Below are 16722 nucleotides of genomic sequence, written 5' to 3'. Positions count from 1 at the left end.
TTATAAATCACTTTAAAATTACAATACAATATTAATTATATTTTTCTTAATATATTCTCTATAATTTATTGCTGTTTATTCTATCAAATTTTTAAAATTTTCCTTCATATAAGATAATGTTAAAAAATCATATATAATTTTTTTAATATAATATTAATTATTATTTTTTATTTGTATCAAATATTTAAAACAATTTAAACTTATAATTTAGGACGAGATGAATAAGTTAATTTGTTAATTAATGTTATTATTACACTTTTTTTGGTCAAATAGAATATTACAAAATTATTAAGCCTTTCAAAGTGGTAAGAAGAGATGTTACCTAAGATTGTACTGCACACGTGGATTATGATAATTGGTCATAAATCGAGTTCAGTCTATGCAATTTCGTATTTTTATTCGTCAACGAGACCAAAAAGAAAAAACGAAGAAAATGCAAGGACATATTCGTCATTTCATTCCCATTCTTTTTCTACAGAACCTCGAGAGCAAGAAGAAACGCAGCATAGACAGTGACAGAGACTGTGTTTGTGAAAGAGAGAGAGATTTCGCAATTCGCAAACCCTAATCAAAGAGATCGGCGATGGCTTCCACCAAGGATCGCGAGAACTTCGTCTACATCGCAAAGCTCGCTGAGCAAGCTGAACGATACGAAGGTTAGGTTTTCTTCCTTTCTGCCTCAGTTTCAGTCTCGCGAGTCGTTATCAATTTTGCTTGATTTTGATACTCGCTTATGCAATTTGTGATTTCAACTTACTTTGACTGAATTCATGCAACTTTACTTGATTTTCATTTTCAGTCGAAATTTTTTGGTACTGCATGTTTGAGATCAAGTGTTTTTGTTGATCGGAGTTGTGATTTTGTTCATTCTGTATAGTTTTGTTAGATTTGAAGTTTGATTTATGTTTTTGTGTATATTATTGTGACAGAGATGGTGGATTCGATGAAGAATGTTGCAAATCTAGATGTTGAACTGACTATTGAAGAAAGGAATTTGCTTTCTGTTGGTTATAAGAACGTGATTGGTGCTCGCAGAGCGTCGTGGAGGATTTTGTCTTCCATTGAGCAAAAGGAAGAGTCAAAGGGAAATGATGTAAATGCGAAACGGATTAAGGAGTATAGGCATAAGGTTGAAACTGAGCTTTCAAACATCTGTATTGATGTTATGAGAGTGATTGATGAACACCTTATACCTTCAGCTGCAGCGGGTGAATCAACTGTGTTTTACTATAAGATGTGAGCAATCACGTCTTGTTGTCTACTATAGATTTGGGGGTTTTATTTCTTTGTTTTGCATAAGTGGATTATGGGATGTTTGACTATTCTGCTTGCAGGAAAGGAGATTATTATCGTTACCTTGCGGAATTTAAGACAGGCAATGAGAAGAAGGAGGCTGGTGATCAGTCGATGAAGGCATACGAGGTGAAATTTTTATATTATTGTATCTTGTTTTGCATTTTGTATCAAATTTGGACCTATCTACCATTGGTGGTTTTGTTTCCCGAGTTTGTTAAAAACATGCAGTGTTTGTTATTTTTAGCAATTGATCTAAAAGGATTATTTTGCACTTCATTTTTAATTTGGCCGGCATAATAAGTTCTTTCTTTGTCCTCTCATTTGTTGAGTTCTTTTTTCATTCTTTCTGCAAACTTTTTTTATATCTTTGTTTCAGAGAAACTGTACAATATGTATAAGTGATATCTGTATTTCTACTAATTGGGGAATCTAACAGAGTGGATTTTCATAATTATCTACTATGTAAATTTTTTGTTATGTGTCTTCTATCGATTTATTGGGGAAATTTCCATTAATCTTCGAAATGTGTAGCCAAAACAACAGTTAATTGAATCATGCAGTCACTTTGATGACTTTGCGTTTTATCTTTTTTCATATTTATATGAAATTTGCAATTGAACCATTGGTACTTGAGTCAAGCTGCATTGTCTGTCCCTTTTATCCCCTATTCTTCCCCTTGCATGTTATAGTTTCTTATTGCTCTTTCTCACTATTCTTCTGTACCATCTATTGATGATCCTTCCGTCTACTGTTATATATCTGATGTGATCATGTTTTTAGTGCTTGCAAAAAAAACCGCGTAATTGTTCCTTTTCTAGCTTTGAATCAATATTTCCATTTTTATTTAATTCTGCCCGTTCTATTTTACACCATGTTAATTTTCTTCTAGTAGTACATTTAACTATGTTCATTTTGAAAGAACTGTTAATCAAAGGAGTTTCCTATTCATATTTTTTTGTCCTTTAATCTCCTACCTAAAACTTGTCGTTTTCTATGTTGCAGTCTGCTACCACTGCAGCAGAGGCTGAATTACCCCCTACTCATCCCATTCGATTGGGTCTGGCTTTGAATTTCTCAGTTTTCTATTATGAGATCTTGAATTCACCAGAAAGGTTTGTGATTTGAATTTGATTTATAATCTGAATTTTGATTGAAATTGGTGGTGTGTTCGATAAGGGAGAACATATTTTCCTTTTTCAGAGCCTGCCATCTTGCAAAGCAGGCATTTGATGAAGCTATTTCAGAGCTTGACACCTTGAATGAGGAGTCCTACAAAGATAGTACATTGATCATGCAACTTCTCAGGGACAACCTGACTCTCTGGACTTCTGACATCCCAGAAGATGGAGGTAATTATTAATATAAGACTTGCAAAATATTTCATTAGTTCTATCAAGATGTTTAGAAGAGGAAGGGATAGTTCCAGAGGATATGGCAAGGGAAAGAAGTCATGTACAGTTAGATAATAACTGCTGGGTTTGAAGCTTGTGTATTTCCTACCCACAATCTACCATAAACCCTCGCATTGTCCGACATGCGATAGAGATTGGAGCACAAAATAGAAATGCACCGTCTCTAGATATGCTTTTACATGACAAACAATAATTTGAATGCTTAATATCTAATGTGGTTAATTGTGTCTGTCTGAGATTTTTTTTTTTGAAACTGATGATATTATAGGATGCTAAGATGTATATTAAGTCACCTATGCTGAATTAGTTGTGGTAACTTGTGCTTTTTGGTGATCCTTTTTTATCAATGTTTACTGAAATTTTCTGACTTCCTGCTACAGAAGATTCCCAGAAAGCGAATGGCACTGCCAAGTTTGGTGGAGGTGATGATGCAGAGGTTAGTAATTCTTCAAACTTGGTATCTACAATTTATTTTCGTTTGACGGCTTTAATTATTCATTTTACTTTACTTTTTTTAATGGCAGTGAGACTGGTGTTTGGTGGGAACTTCCTTAGGATCTGATGCAGGTGTTTGAGTATGAAACATTAGGGCTGATTACTTATTTGTGTACTAGCTAGAGTTAGGGTTCCATTGTTTCTCTTTCTCTGTTTCTTGTCAATTGGCCATACTTTCCCATAGAGGAAAACGAAACTCCATTTGTGCTATATTATGATTATGTTTTTATTTGTGGTGTGTCTTGAAATGGCCTGTTTCACTCCTCAGCACCTCCTTCTGTCTTTGGGAGATTGATTTTATGAGGATTGTTCTTGCTGTATTTCCAGTTCCAATGAAATGCTTCACCTTTATATGGAGATTGATCACTTGATTATTATTCTACTATGACTTGAATCCATCTAATTCTTTTTCTGCTAAAATGTGGAAACAAACAAATAAACAGCAAGCCCAGGAAACTGAAATAAGTGGCATGAGTGCCGAGTTCTTCATGTAATAATAATTGTGAAAGTAGCTTTCACTTCTATTTTCACTCTATAATACTAGCTGCAAGTTAATGTTTTTATCAATATATTTGTGTAAATTAGTTGATAAAATCAATTGTGAGAGGTTTTGAATGCTAGATGCAATAAGAATTCAATAGAAAATAACTAACAGAACTAGGAATGCCTTGTTTATTCCTTGTGAGAATGACTTGTTTATTCCTTGTGAAATACTGTAAAATAATAGGGAACAAAATGATCGTGCAGTAACAAACTACAACCCACTTCTAGTTAGAAATAAGGAAACAAACTTGACTAAATCCATTCATCAAACTATCTTAAAAACTAGGACTTTTATTTGACTAAAGACTTGTCATTCCCTCCCTTGAACTAAATTGCATTTGCAGTTAGTTAACATGTGGTAGTTCATACACTCCAAGCCTCCTTCTTAGCTCTCGAAATAGCTCCAATTTGAGTGGTTTGGTGAAAATGTCGGCCATCTGCTGCCTTGTACCACAAAACTAAAGCTGCACAACTCCATTCATTGGCTCTCATAAGAAATGGTAGCGCACATCAATGTGCTTGCTCCTACTATGCATCACCAGATTTCTCGCCAACTTAATTGTTGAGCTATTGTCATAAAAGATGACAGTACTCTCACTGCCCATGTAGCCAATCTTCTTTAGCACCAGTTGCATCCATATTGCTTGACAACTACTTCTTGCAGCTGCAATGAATTCAACTTCGGTCGTGCTTAGTGTTACGACCGATTGCTTTCGAGAAGACCAAGTCACAACTGTTCCACTTAGCATAAAAACATAACCTGAGGTGCTTTTTCTATCTTCCACTGATCCGACATAATCACTGTCAGTAAAACCAATTAACTCATGACTTCCTCCCCTTCTGTAAAGAATGCCAAATGTTGTTGTACCTTGCAAGTAACGTAGAATTCTCTTGGCTACGTTGTTGTACCTTGCAAGTAACGTAGAATTCTCTTGGCTACGTTGTTGTACCTTGCAAGTAACGTAGAATTCTCTTGGCTGTCGAATGATGAACTTTTGTAGGTCATGACATGTACCTGCTTAATAAGCTTACTGCATACATTATATCCGGTCTCGTAGCGGTCAAGTACATCATGCTCCCAATCAGCTGCTTGAAGAATGAACCATCCATCTCAATACCATTTTCATCTTTGGAGATTTTGACTCTTGGAACCATTGGATTTTCAACGGAATTGCTATGCTCCATTCCAAAACGCTTCAATACTTCCATCACGTACTTCGCCTGACTGATGAATATACCACTATCAAACTGAACTACCTCAATACCAAGAAAATACTTCATCTTACCCAAGTTCGTCATATCAAATTCCTTCATCATGGACTCTTTGAATTCAACCATCATATTCTCATCATCTCCGGTATAAATTAAATCATCAACGTACAAGCTAATGATTAAATATTTACCTTGTTTGTTGACTTTGGTAAACAAAGTTTGCTCGCTGTCCTCCTTCCCAAAACCTTCCTTTCTGAAATATGATTCAATCCGGATGAACCATGCTCATGGCGCCTGCTTGAGTCAGTACAAAGCTTTATTGAGCTTGTACATCTTATGTTCCTCATTCTTTATTTCATAACCTCTTGGCTGCTCCATGTACACATTCTCAGTTAACTTCCCGTGAAGGAAAGCTGATTTCACGTCCAACTGAAACACACACTATCTTCTTTGTGCTGCAAGTGCTAAAATCATTTGAACCGTGTCCATGCGAGCTACAAAAGCATATACTTCTTAATAATTAACTTCGTATTCCTGAGCATACCCTTTTGCGACCAAGCGAGCCTTGTGTTTATCCACTTCTCCGAGCTCATTCAATTTTGTTTTGTACACACATTTGACTCCTATTCTTTTAACTCCTTTAGGCAGCTCAATAAGATCCCATGTTTCATTCTTCTCAATTGATCTCATTTCGGCATCCATGGTTGTTTTCCATTTCTCCTCCTTTACTGCTTCGTCAAACGAAATTGGATCAGAATGGACAGCACTAGCAAACAAGGCTAAGTGAGTTTGTACCTCTTCCCCTTCATCTGAAAAACCATCACCAGAAACAAAATCATTCAAATATGTTGGTGCTCTTCTAACTCGGGGTGTCATCGGAGGAGCCATTTCATCTTCTTCATTGCCATCACTGGATTCGTCCCTCACCGGAGAAGCTACGTTTTCTTCTTCACTGCCATCGTCGGAATCCTCCACCTCTTCACCGTTGCCATCTTCCCATTCCAGATCAAACCTTCTGTCATCTTCAAAGCTCCTTTCCCAATTCCATTGTTCTTCTTCTTCGAAGATGACATCCCGACTAATTATAATCCTCTTAGAGATAGGATTATATAGCCGATATGCCTTTGATTCTTCGCTTACCCCTAAAAGAACACAACAATGGCTCTTATCCTCAAGCTTTGTTCTCCGAGCATCCGGTACATGAGCATGTGCTATACAACCAAAGACTCTCAAGTGCTCAACTGAAGGTTTCACCCCACACCAAACTTCCTTTGGTGTCGTTTCTTTCACCGATGATGTCGGGAATCTATTAAGAACATAAAATGCCCAATTCACTGCTTCTGCCTAGAGTTTTCTTGGAACATTCTTCTCAACCAATAAGCTCCTCACCATATTCATCACGGTTCTGTTTTTCCGCTCAGCAACTCCATTCTGATGCGGTGTATATGCAGTAGTTAATTGCCTCTTGATCCCATTCGTTTCACAATATTCTTTGAACTCATTTGATGTGAATTCACCCCCACGATCTGTTATGAGACATTCAATGGGAAAACCAGTTTCTTTTTCGACAAGAGCTTTAAATAACTTAAAGTAAGTGAATGCATCCGACTTAAAAGCAAGAAAATACACCCATGCCTTCCTACTATAGTCATCAGTGAAGCAAATAAAATACCTCTTGCTGCCCTCTGAAACTGGAGATATTGGGCCGCAAATATCAGCGTGAACAAGCTCCAACTTTGATGATGCTCTCCATGTACTTTTCTTTGGGATTATATCTCTATGTTGTTTCCCTTTCAAACAATCACTACACGTAATCTCACCCTCGAAAAAACTTGGCAAGCCTCTTACCATGCCCTTTGTTTGCAAAGTCTTCAATCCTTTGTAGCTGAGATGACCGAATCTTCGATGCCATAAATGAGCCACGTCTTGAGTGATTACTTGGAGACACTCTTCATCTCTTTCCTGTTTGACTAATCGAGTGTTTGATAGCAACACAAACATTCGATTGGCAGCCATGGTGGTTTTGAAAATCAATCCCTTTGTATGGTGATAAATTCGGCACATATTTGACTGCATCAGTACATCCAAACCCCTTTCTTGCAGCTGCCAAACACTGAGAAGATTATTCTTCAACCCCGATACATAATGCACATCTCGTACAAGGTGATTCACTCCTTTTACGATCAATCGAACACTTCCCTTTCCAACAACATTCATGCTTGCATAATTCCCCAATCTTACCACCTTATTGAACCCCTTTTCTAAATCACAAAAGAGAGATGAATCACCACACATGTGATTGCTACATCCAGAGTCAATAAATCATACATCGTCTTGATCACCTCTAAGCGTATCGGTATATGCCATTAGCACCATCTCTTCCGATTCATCCAAATTTGCATAATTTGCTTGGCACTCATACTGAAAGTGTCAAAGCTTATGACATTTATAACACCCAACCGTATCTTTACTCCAGTTTAGGTAACCCCTGCCTCTACCTTGTCCTCGGCCTCCTCCGAAAGCAGCTTTTCCTCGTCCTCTTCCACCATAGCCTTCATGAGTCACTTTCAAGACATGTTCTTCTCCTCCACATCCTTTGAATTTTTGCTCATGAACGAGCAGAGAACTTTGCAAGGCATCCACAAAGAGTTGATCTATGTCATTGGCTTCCTCAATGGAACAAATAATGTAGTTCCATTTATCATTAAGTGTTCTCAAAATCTTCTCAACGATATTGACATCACTCACATCTTCCCCATAATTCCTCATGTCATTTGCAACCGTCATTACTCGACCAAAGTAATCATTTATCGATTCTCCCTGCTTCATTGCCAGAACCTCAAAGTCCCGGCGTAGACGATTGGGCTGAGCTCTCTTCACTCGAACATTACCTTGACACTTCATCTTCATGGAATCCCATAGCTGTTTGGATGTCTCCTTCTGCGTAATCGTCTTCAGAATTGACTTGTCAAGTGACTGAAACAAGTAATCTTAACTTTCAAATCCTTCAGCTTCATCTCCTCTAGGTTCTGTTTTTGCGTCGGCGTCATCCCATCCATACTCGTAGGCTGGCTGTAGCCCGGTTCGACAACAACCCAGTACTCCTTGGATCGAAGAAGATTCTCCATGACCATGCTCCAATGATCGTAGTCACCGTCGAATTTTGGAATGGACGCTGAAACAAAGTTTGCTTCTGAACCCATCTTTCTCAAGTCACGCTCTGATGCCATATTGTTAGATGCAATAAGTATTCAATAGAAAACAACTAACAATACTGAGAATGACTTGTTTATTCTTGTGAAATACTGTAAAATAAATAGGGAACAAAATGAACGTGCAATAACAAACTACAACTCACTTCTAGCTAAAAATAAGGAAACAAACTTGACTAAATCAATTTAATAAACTATCCTAAAAACTAGGATTCTTATTTAAGTAAAGACTTATCATTGAAAGATGTGTGAATACTACATAAACATGCATCTAGCTTGTTGGAATGTAATAATTTTCATGACCTTAATTCATTCGTATAAATTAATTGCTTTTGAAAGTGTGGGAGAGATTATTTACTAGTACTTGTTTTCAATGACAAAAAGGTGACGGGACGGGTTCAATTAAAGTAAAGAATGAAAAATGGTTGCGTGATTTGTGGAAGTTTTCCGTAAATAAAAGAGGGGAGAATCTTATAGGAAAGTTTTACAAAAGCTCGTATTTAATTTAACACCATAAAATTTTAAGGAATTTAGTGATTGGAATCCATATCTTTTTAAAGAATTGGATCTCTCCACATTGACATGAATTGGATGCTTGTGTGAAACTCTAGAGATTACTGATAAAATTATATTATATGGATGACAAAATCATATGTGCATATAACATTCTTAGTTATTGTGTATAATTGATTGTTTATATATAAAAATCACCGGGGAGTGACATGAAGGCACGGACGGTACGAGGTAATTTTGGCAAACCATAATTGTGTGGTGTGACATGTATAACGCCTGTCTGATTTGATTTTCAAAAGGAGTATTTTAGTTTTAAAACTTACAAATTAAAAATATTTATTTGGCAAGACTTTTCATATTTGAATGTTTTTAAGAGTAAAAGGGAGAATTTTTTTTTTAAATATCCAGAAATTTCAAAAAAATTTCAAAAATATCCAATTTTTCAAAATAATTACACAAATGGTCAAAATTGGCCATTTTTTACACATAGGCGCCACCCTAGTTGGCGCCTACCCTTAATGGGTAGGGCAAGTCGCCACTAGGGGTGGCGCCTATGCCCAATCCAATTTTTTTTTTTTTTTTTTTTTTTTTTTTTTAATGTTTTTTTTTTTTTTTTTTTAATTTTTTTTTATTTATAAATTTATGTTTTTTATTAAGTATATTAATTTATGTTCACACATATATATAAATAAATTTTTTTATTTATATATATATATATATATATATATATATATATTAATTTATATATATATATATATTAATTTTTTATATATATATATATTAATATAATTTATAAGTAATTAATATTATTTGAAAATTTTTGGAAAAAAAATTAATTTATATATGTATAAAGATATGATAGACAATATTTTTAAAGATAAAGATAAAGATATAAAGATAATAAACAGAAAATATTTTTATTTAAATAATAGACAAGGCAAATATTACAAAGATATGATTAATCACATATGATGCGGTCCCTTGTACGATCCGCACGGGGGAGGTCTAGTTACTCGCCTAGACGGTTCACGTGGTGGTGGTGCTTCCCTATTACCACCCCTTGCCCTAACGCGCCCCCTTGCCGCTTGCCGTTGTGGTTCGGTGGAAGTCCCTTCAGTGCTGTAGGAAAGACGGGTCCCCTCTGCGCCCTCGAAGCTTTGTCTCGGTGGGACAAACTGACTACTGCTGGGTGCGCCCTCGAATTGTGGTCTTTGGTAGTTTAGGGTTGAATCGGGTTGGCCAAAGTGCAATGTTTGTTGTGGTGTGTAGTAGTCCTGTTGGTAGTCCTCTTGTATACCCGTGTCGGGGCTAGGTGGAGGACTGGAAGAGCTTGGGAAATTGTCGTGTTGGAAGTGTTGGGATTGGTGGAAGTATGGGGATTGATATTGTGGTAGGTGTTGGGACTGTTGATGGTGGTGGGAATGTTGAGTTTGTTGTTGGTAGTCTTCATGGTATTGGGATTGAGTTTGTGGTATGTATTGTTGATTTGGTTGGGGGGTGGACATGTGTTGTGGTTGTTGTTGTTGGTAATATGGTGGTGGTGGTTGTTGTTGGTAATAAGGAGGTGGTGGTTGTTGTTGGTAAAATGGTTGTGGTGGTTGTTGTTGGTAATAAGGTGGTGGTTGTTGTTGTTGGGAATACTGTGGTGGTTGTTGTTGTTGGAAATATGGCTGTTGCATCCGGGGATCGTCCAAATAGAACGGGTCAGACACAATCATTTCTGGATTGGTATTTGCTCTATACCATTCCACATATTCCCTTGTCGGCTTCATTTCGTTGGGCGCCACCGGAAATTGTAGAACATAGTGGGCACGGTCTTTCCACATTTTTCGAAAGTCCTTAGCAAATTCCTTCCAATTTTGGGCATACCACTGGTGGCTGACTTTTTTTAGATGCCAAGGTTCCATGGACATTGGGGGGCCTGGGATGTCTTGATGCATTCCGAATTGAAGCTTGACACGGTCACTTTGGTGCATCTCCACAGTGGTGAACCGCATTATGGCCGTTTTTGCTGTCCAAACAGCTGCATCTTCGGGGTTGGGTTGATGTTCCAATCCCAAATATGGCCTCCAAATAAACTGCAAAGAAAAAAGTAAATATGTTATTTATCGAGAATGCATGACATTAAAAAATCAGTTAGAAGTTGAGTGATTTAGTGGTAATACATCCTGTGCTCGGAGACGATCCAACAGTTGACGATAAAATATAATTTTATTTTTGGGGGTAAGACTGTAATCCAGACCGGTTGTAATGAACCTAAACAAAAAAAGATAAATAATATTAGTTACAAATACGTATAGAATAAATATATACAAAATGAAATAAGATCATAAATTTACCTAGTTGCGTAGGGGAAGGAGTAGTCATTAGGATTTTCTGGGGCTAGCCTCGACAATCTCCACCACCCCCATGTTTGAAGCAAAAAAGCACATCCGGAAAATGTACAGTGCTCATTTTGTGCATTTTTACACAAAGAGCTATATAGGAATGCTAACACTGCAGAACCCCAACTATATGTGCTTATTCTATCAATGTCCCCGAGCAAACTCAAGTACATAAAATTTATGCTATTTCCCGTCCCTTCGGGAAATAGCAAGTTCCCAAACAATAGCATAATGTAAACCCGGGTTTTTATGACTTTTTCTTGTTCGGAGGATTCCTCAGTCAAAGTTATGGAGTCGTGGTACAATTGTAGGCTAGATAATTTAATACCCTGACCCCTTGCTTTGGCAGACCCCTCACCCTCGACCAGATCTACCCCCAACATTTGAACACATATTTGGTTAGGCTGTTGAACATTTCCGGTGACAGGCTTACCATCTATTCTAAGACCTAAAAGCATGTACACGTCCTCTAATGTGACGGTACATTCACCAGTTGGTAGGTGAAAGGTGTGTGTCTCAGGTCTCCAACGTTCACACAGAGCCAAAATGAAATTGGCATCAATGGTGGCATTTACGACATGCATTACATGACCGAAACCCGCACGCTCTATGTAAGGTACGCACCATGGGTCTGGATAAGGCATTGGGTGTGAACGTTGACGAAATTTCTTGGGATCCTTTAAAAACAAACAATATAAAAAATTATTATATTGGACTTTTAAAAAACTAATTACAAACATACGAAAGAGGCAATGTTCAAGAAGAACTTACAAATGAGGCAATGTTTGCCCTAGTTCCTCTGTGTTCTTGGCCCATGGTAAGAAGCGACATGACTGCAATGTAGGAAGAAGCTTGGTGGATGAGAAGTTTCGCCTGAGTTCTCTGAATAAAAGTGTTAGTGGTAGATGAAAACTTGCAAGAATGACCCTCTATTTATACTCTTTTTCAAGTAAACTGAATATGCAAAAATGTGACAAGTTTAAGGCATGCGTGGTAGTGTTGGCATGCATTGGTGGAATCTGATGATGCAGAAACGTGACAAGTGTGAGGCATGCGTGGGAATCTTGCAGAATAGGTGCAGACTACGTGGCAGTGTTGGCATGCATAGGTGCAGACTAGGTGGGAGTTGTCATGTCTTGGGGAAGACTTGGTGGAATCTGATGATGCAGAAACGTGACAAGTGTGAGGCATGCGTGGGAATCTTGCAGAATAGGTGCAGACTACGTGGCAGTGTTGGCATGCATAGGTGCAGACTAGGTGGGAGTGGTCATGTCTTGGGGAAGACTTGGTGGAATCTGATGATGCAGAAAAGAAAAACAAATAATTATATTGTAATTAAATTATTTTATGTTTTATTACAACTTTAAATTGAATACTTCATTTAGTTACGCCATACTAATTGGCGTATATGTGTTATAAAAGTACAAAAAGTCCAAAACAACTGCATGGGAATCTCTGAGACTAAGCTCAGGCTAGGTGGATAGGTTGACATGCATTAGTACAGACTAGGTGGGAGTGTTGCATTCAAGGGTGTGACACGTGTAAGGCATGCGTGGGAATCTCTGAGACTTGGTGGTGAAGACTTGGTGGTCAAGTTTTACCATGCATGCCTGTTCCCCATCAATGAACGGCGTGTTTAAGGGCATACGTAACCTCCCGGTAACCGCATTGGTGAGTGCGACGTATTTTCGGATGGCAACGTTGTTCGTAACAAGAGGCAGGCGCTGGAATGAAGTGTTGCAGACGAGTCAGGTATATAGTGATGCCTGTATGAAGTTTATGAGGCAGGAATCTGCCAAAGCCAGCAGCCATCGGGTTACGGAATTCGACCGCCATGGCCACACTTTCAGTGTCAAGGAAACAATTGACCACAACCAAGGGCTGCCCAGACAAGAGTATAGGGTCCTAATACCAGACCGTTGGTGCGACTGTGGTCAATTTCAGGCGTATCGTATGCCTTGTTCCCATGTCATTGCAGCGTGTTCACACAGCCACTTCGATGCATTATCGCTAGTGTCTCCAATCTACAAAGTTGCAACATTGCTCAATGTATACGACAATCCCTTTCCGGTGGTAGCATTGGAGGCGTATTGGCCAGAGTATGACGGGGAAATTGTTTGGCACAACGAATCGATGCGGCGGAATAAAAGTGGTCGCCCAAATAGCAGGCGCATTAGAACTGAAATGGACGTCGCAGAGAAAATGCAGAGGAAGTGTAGCATATGTAGACAACTAGGGCATAATAAGAACAAATGTCCATATCGTGGATCTAGTTCCACAACTTAGTTTTCAATTTCATAAATCTGTGTACCAAAATCATTTTAAATTAAAGTTTACCTTTTATTCCAAATAGAAGATGACACTTGAACAACAAACACAAACATCTAACATTACAACACCAATTACTAAAACAAAAACAAATACTGGAACAAAAACAAGTACTAAAACAAGAACAAGTACTAGAACAATAACAAATACAACAACAACATGACAAACAACCATTAAAATCTAAGAAATTACAACAGTTAACACTATGTCGTCTGATCCATGCATCATTTGGATGCAATCAATGTCGCTTTCAACTTCAACCCACCAGCGTATCGTTTCTCCAGTTTCAAATGAGAACCTTGTTCTAAGCCTCTGAATCCTTCTGATGACTTCACCAGGTTGGTAATCTCCCTCTAACCAAGACATCAAGGACCTTTTTAGTTGGTCCAACGAACGGATGTTCCAAAATTTCATCTCCATTGGGGGTTTCAAAGGCGAGAAAATAACATGCCCATCCCTTTTTAAGATTACTGGTTCAGGATCCGGGCGCCTTGATGATGTTCGCTGCCATGACGACGGTCTTGGGGATGCCATGAACTCAACTTGATACAGAAGGTGGTAGGAAACAGTGGTGAAGAAAATGCAAGGAAATAACACTTTATTTATAGGAAAAGATCTGGGTTGTACACCAGTCTACCTAACCCTAATTCTCCCAAAAATTTATAAATAATATTATTTACTTATAAATTAAATTAATATATATAAATTAATATATATATATATATATATATATATATATATATATATATATATATATCTTGTAAATAAATATTTATATATATTAATTAAATGTGTATAATATTAATTGTTTATAAATTAAATTAATATATATATATATATATTTATATATAAATTAATATATATATAAATTAATATATATATATCTTGTAATAATTTTATTTATATATAAGTGTTAATATAAATTAATATATTTATAAAAAAAATATATTTATCAAATATCTAATATTTAAAAAAAAAAAATTTAAAAAAAAAATTAATAAAACATTTAAAAAAAAAAAAAAAAAAAAAAAAAAAAAAGGGATTGGGCATAGGCGCCACCCCTAGTGGCGACTTGCCCTACCCATTAAGGGTAGGCGCCAACTAGGGTGGCGCCTATGTACACAATTAGGGCAAATTTTGCCCATTTGTGTAATTTTTTTGAAAAAATGGTTAATTTTGAAATTTTTTTTAAAATTTTGGATATTTAAAAAAAAAATTCTAAAAGGGAAACATCTTTTTGGTGTTCTACTTTTCAATAAAGTTTTGGAAACATCAGAAAACTCACTTTTCATTAATGATATTTGTGTAATTATATGAAACTTTTTCTCGGCTAAATATTATACATTTTCTTAATGTCCTCAACATGTTAACCCGGAAAAATGAGTTTCGTTTATTGGATCGAACCATGAGCGATATATTTTAACGCGGGTTGAATTAAAAAAGAATTTAGATCCCTTAGGAAATTTCTTATCTCATCTTATAAGGTGGAAAAATTCAAAATGTCTCTTAAATTTCGGAAATGAATATTCGAATGCATCTTGTCTTAAATCAAAACGTTAACTAATCTGAAGATGCATATCCGAAATACTTTAAAACATACCTCATGTATCTCACTTAGAAGACATTTTACATATTTATTATTCCAAAGATGTATCCTCGTTTAAGATTTACGGAGATGCATCTCCGAAACCTATCATAATAGTTCAAATTATATTTGTTTTATGGTTTATCAAATGAACGTAATGCTTTATAAATGTTAAGAATCTTGTTATGTGACAAGATTATAACATTACAATCTATACGTAAAAAATACCATATAAATCCAGATGGTCCAAAAATGACATATACAAATATAGTCAAAATACACTATAAAGTAGAATGAAGTAAAAATAAAATACAATCCATAATGAATCAAAAGTACAACTACTATATACTTCTGCATATGTTAGACTACAACTCCTCTGCCTCCTTGTACTCCTCGACGTTCACTACCCCTCGTCCTCTGGTACTGTTAGGGATGTGTATGGATAACCATTTAATATGAACCAAACTATTTTTATGGTTATGGTTTATAAATCAAACCATTTCTCACAAAAATCAATTTAAAATTCCGAACCGATTTAAAACCGATTCTAAATAGGTTTTGATTTTAATCAAAATTATTTAATTTAATTTAAATTTTATTTTCTTTAAATTAATATTAATTTTTAAATTTAAAAATATAAATAAATTTTATGAGGTTTTAAAAAAAAATCTTTTAAAATTTAAAAAACATAAAAAAAAACATTTTTTTTTAAAAAAAAAGACTAACAAATATTCAGAAAAAAGAAAAAAAATATCAAAAAAAAAAAATAATAAAATTATATTCTGAAAATGAAAAAAAAACTTAAAAAACAAATTATTCCAAAAAATAAAAAAAATTGAAAAAAAAATATTTTTAAAAAAATGGAAATAAAAAATAAAAAAATTCTGAGAATAAAAAATAATTTCTATTCAGTGTCTTTCATGTCTCCGTCATAATGACATTTAGGACTTGCCTCACCTCAGACCAATCAGGGAAGTTATCTCTGTCATTGTCTGCCTGTGCAATCTCAATTATGCGACGACATCTAGGCAAGACATCATGAGCATGATCTAACCGTGTTTGTTTCTCCTCTAGTATCTCCTGATGAGTTGGCTTCGGTGGATCTCTTGGAACAACCTGCACAATATACAGATTTGACACCCTGAAGAACAACATGATGTATCCATTAACAATGTCATTTAATAAAAATTCATTAATATGTTATATCATCAACTTAATTTTAAAATATAAATGTGATTTGGCAGGGAGAAAAAAATATGCACCAACAATGTAAATTAGTTTTTACATTATCAACCAATCACCATCATGTATTCTACCAAGTCATCTTGATATTTGTAAATTAATTATTTGACATGGCTTGACTGAATGATGAATCTTTATTAGACGACATGTACAACTATTTTTATTTTACAATGTGAGCGCAATATCTTAGACAAGATACATATTGTTGATTAAATGACAATATAAAATTATTTTATAATGTTATTTTCTTTTTTCTCTTAAAATAAAAGATTAAAGGTAATACATTTTTTATTCAATAAAAAATTATTAATCTACCATATTATCATTTTGATTGATTGACAATAAAAAATAATTTTATATTATCAATATATATTCTTTTTTCTCTCTAAAAAGTCAATTTTATAAAGCATAATTTAGTTTTTAAAAATAGAATGATCAAACAATTATTTTTTATTATCTTTTAAAAAAAACAGTTTTTAAAAATCGTTTTATAGAGTAGT

The 16722-nt window shown here is 35.5% G+C and overlaps 3 protein-coding genes across 3 annotated transcripts; 1 reads left to right on the top strand and 2 right to left on the bottom strand.

Annotated features, from left to right (window-relative positions):
• Positions 1-429: 429 nt before the first annotated feature.
• On the top strand, positions 430-3560 carry LOC127086979 (14-3-3-like protein B). The gene is made up of 7 exons (XM_051027807.1): positions 430-656; positions 930-1236; positions 1335-1422; positions 2299-2408; positions 2497-2645; positions 3089-3144; positions 3233-3560. The coding sequence occupies exons 1-7, from the start codon at positions 584-586 to the stop codon at positions 3233-3235; spliced, it is 786 nt and encodes a 261-aa protein (XP_050883764.1). The 5' UTR covers positions 430-583; the 3' UTR covers positions 3236-3560.
• A 3828-nt stretch (positions 3561-7388) lies between these two features.
• LOC127082376 (uncharacterized) lies at positions 7389-7868 on the bottom strand. The gene has a single exon (XM_051022609.1). The coding sequence runs from the start codon at positions 7866-7868 to the stop codon at positions 7389-7391; it is 480 nt and encodes a 159-aa protein (XP_050878566.1).
• A 1719-nt stretch (positions 7869-9587) lies between these two features.
• Positions 9588-11026, bottom strand: LOC127083442 (uncharacterized). The gene is made up of 2 exons (XM_051023756.1): positions 10849-11026; positions 9588-10761 (listed from the first exon to the last, which is right to left on the bottom strand). The coding sequence occupies exon 2, from the start codon at positions 10678-10680 to the stop codon at positions 9646-9648; it is 1035 nt and encodes a 344-aa protein (XP_050879713.1). The 5' UTR covers positions 10681-10761; positions 10849-11026; the 3' UTR covers positions 9588-9645.
• Between the last annotated feature and the right edge of the window lie 5696 nt (positions 11027-16722).

Source organism: Lathyrus oleraceus, chromosome 5 (assembly GCF_024323335.1).
Source record: "Lathyrus oleraceus cultivar Zhongwan6 chromosome 5, CAAS_Psat_ZW6_1.0, whole genome shotgun sequence".
Classification (NCBI taxonomy): Eukaryota; Viridiplantae; Streptophyta; class Magnoliopsida; order Fabales; family Fabaceae; genus Lathyrus; species Lathyrus oleraceus.
Note: the sequence above shows the minus strand (reverse complement) of the source record. Positions and strands in the feature narration are given on the sequence as shown.

Excerpts from the sequence above, each read along its gene's own strand:
- LOC127086979 (XM_051027807.1), top strand. The coding sequence starts at position 584 with ATGGCTTCCACCAAGGATCGCGAGAACTTCGTCTACATCGCAAAGCTC. Across the intron at positions 1,423-2,298 it reads AGTCGATGAAGGCATACGAG|TCTGCTACCACTGCAGCAGA; the intron begins GTGAAATTTTTA and ends TCTATGTTGCAG. Across the intron at positions 2,409-2,496 it reads ATCTTGAATTCACCAGAAAG|AGCCTGCCATCTTGCAAAGC; the intron begins GTTTGTGATTTG and ends TTCCTTTTTCAG.
- LOC127082376 (XM_051022609.1), bottom strand. The coding sequence starts at position 7,868 with ATGAAGATGAAGTGTCAAGGTAATGTTCGAGTGAAGAGAGCTCAGCCC.
- LOC127083442 (XM_051023756.1), bottom strand. The coding sequence starts at position 10,680 with ATGCGGTTCACCACTGTGGAGATGCACCAAAGTGACCGTGTCAAGCTT.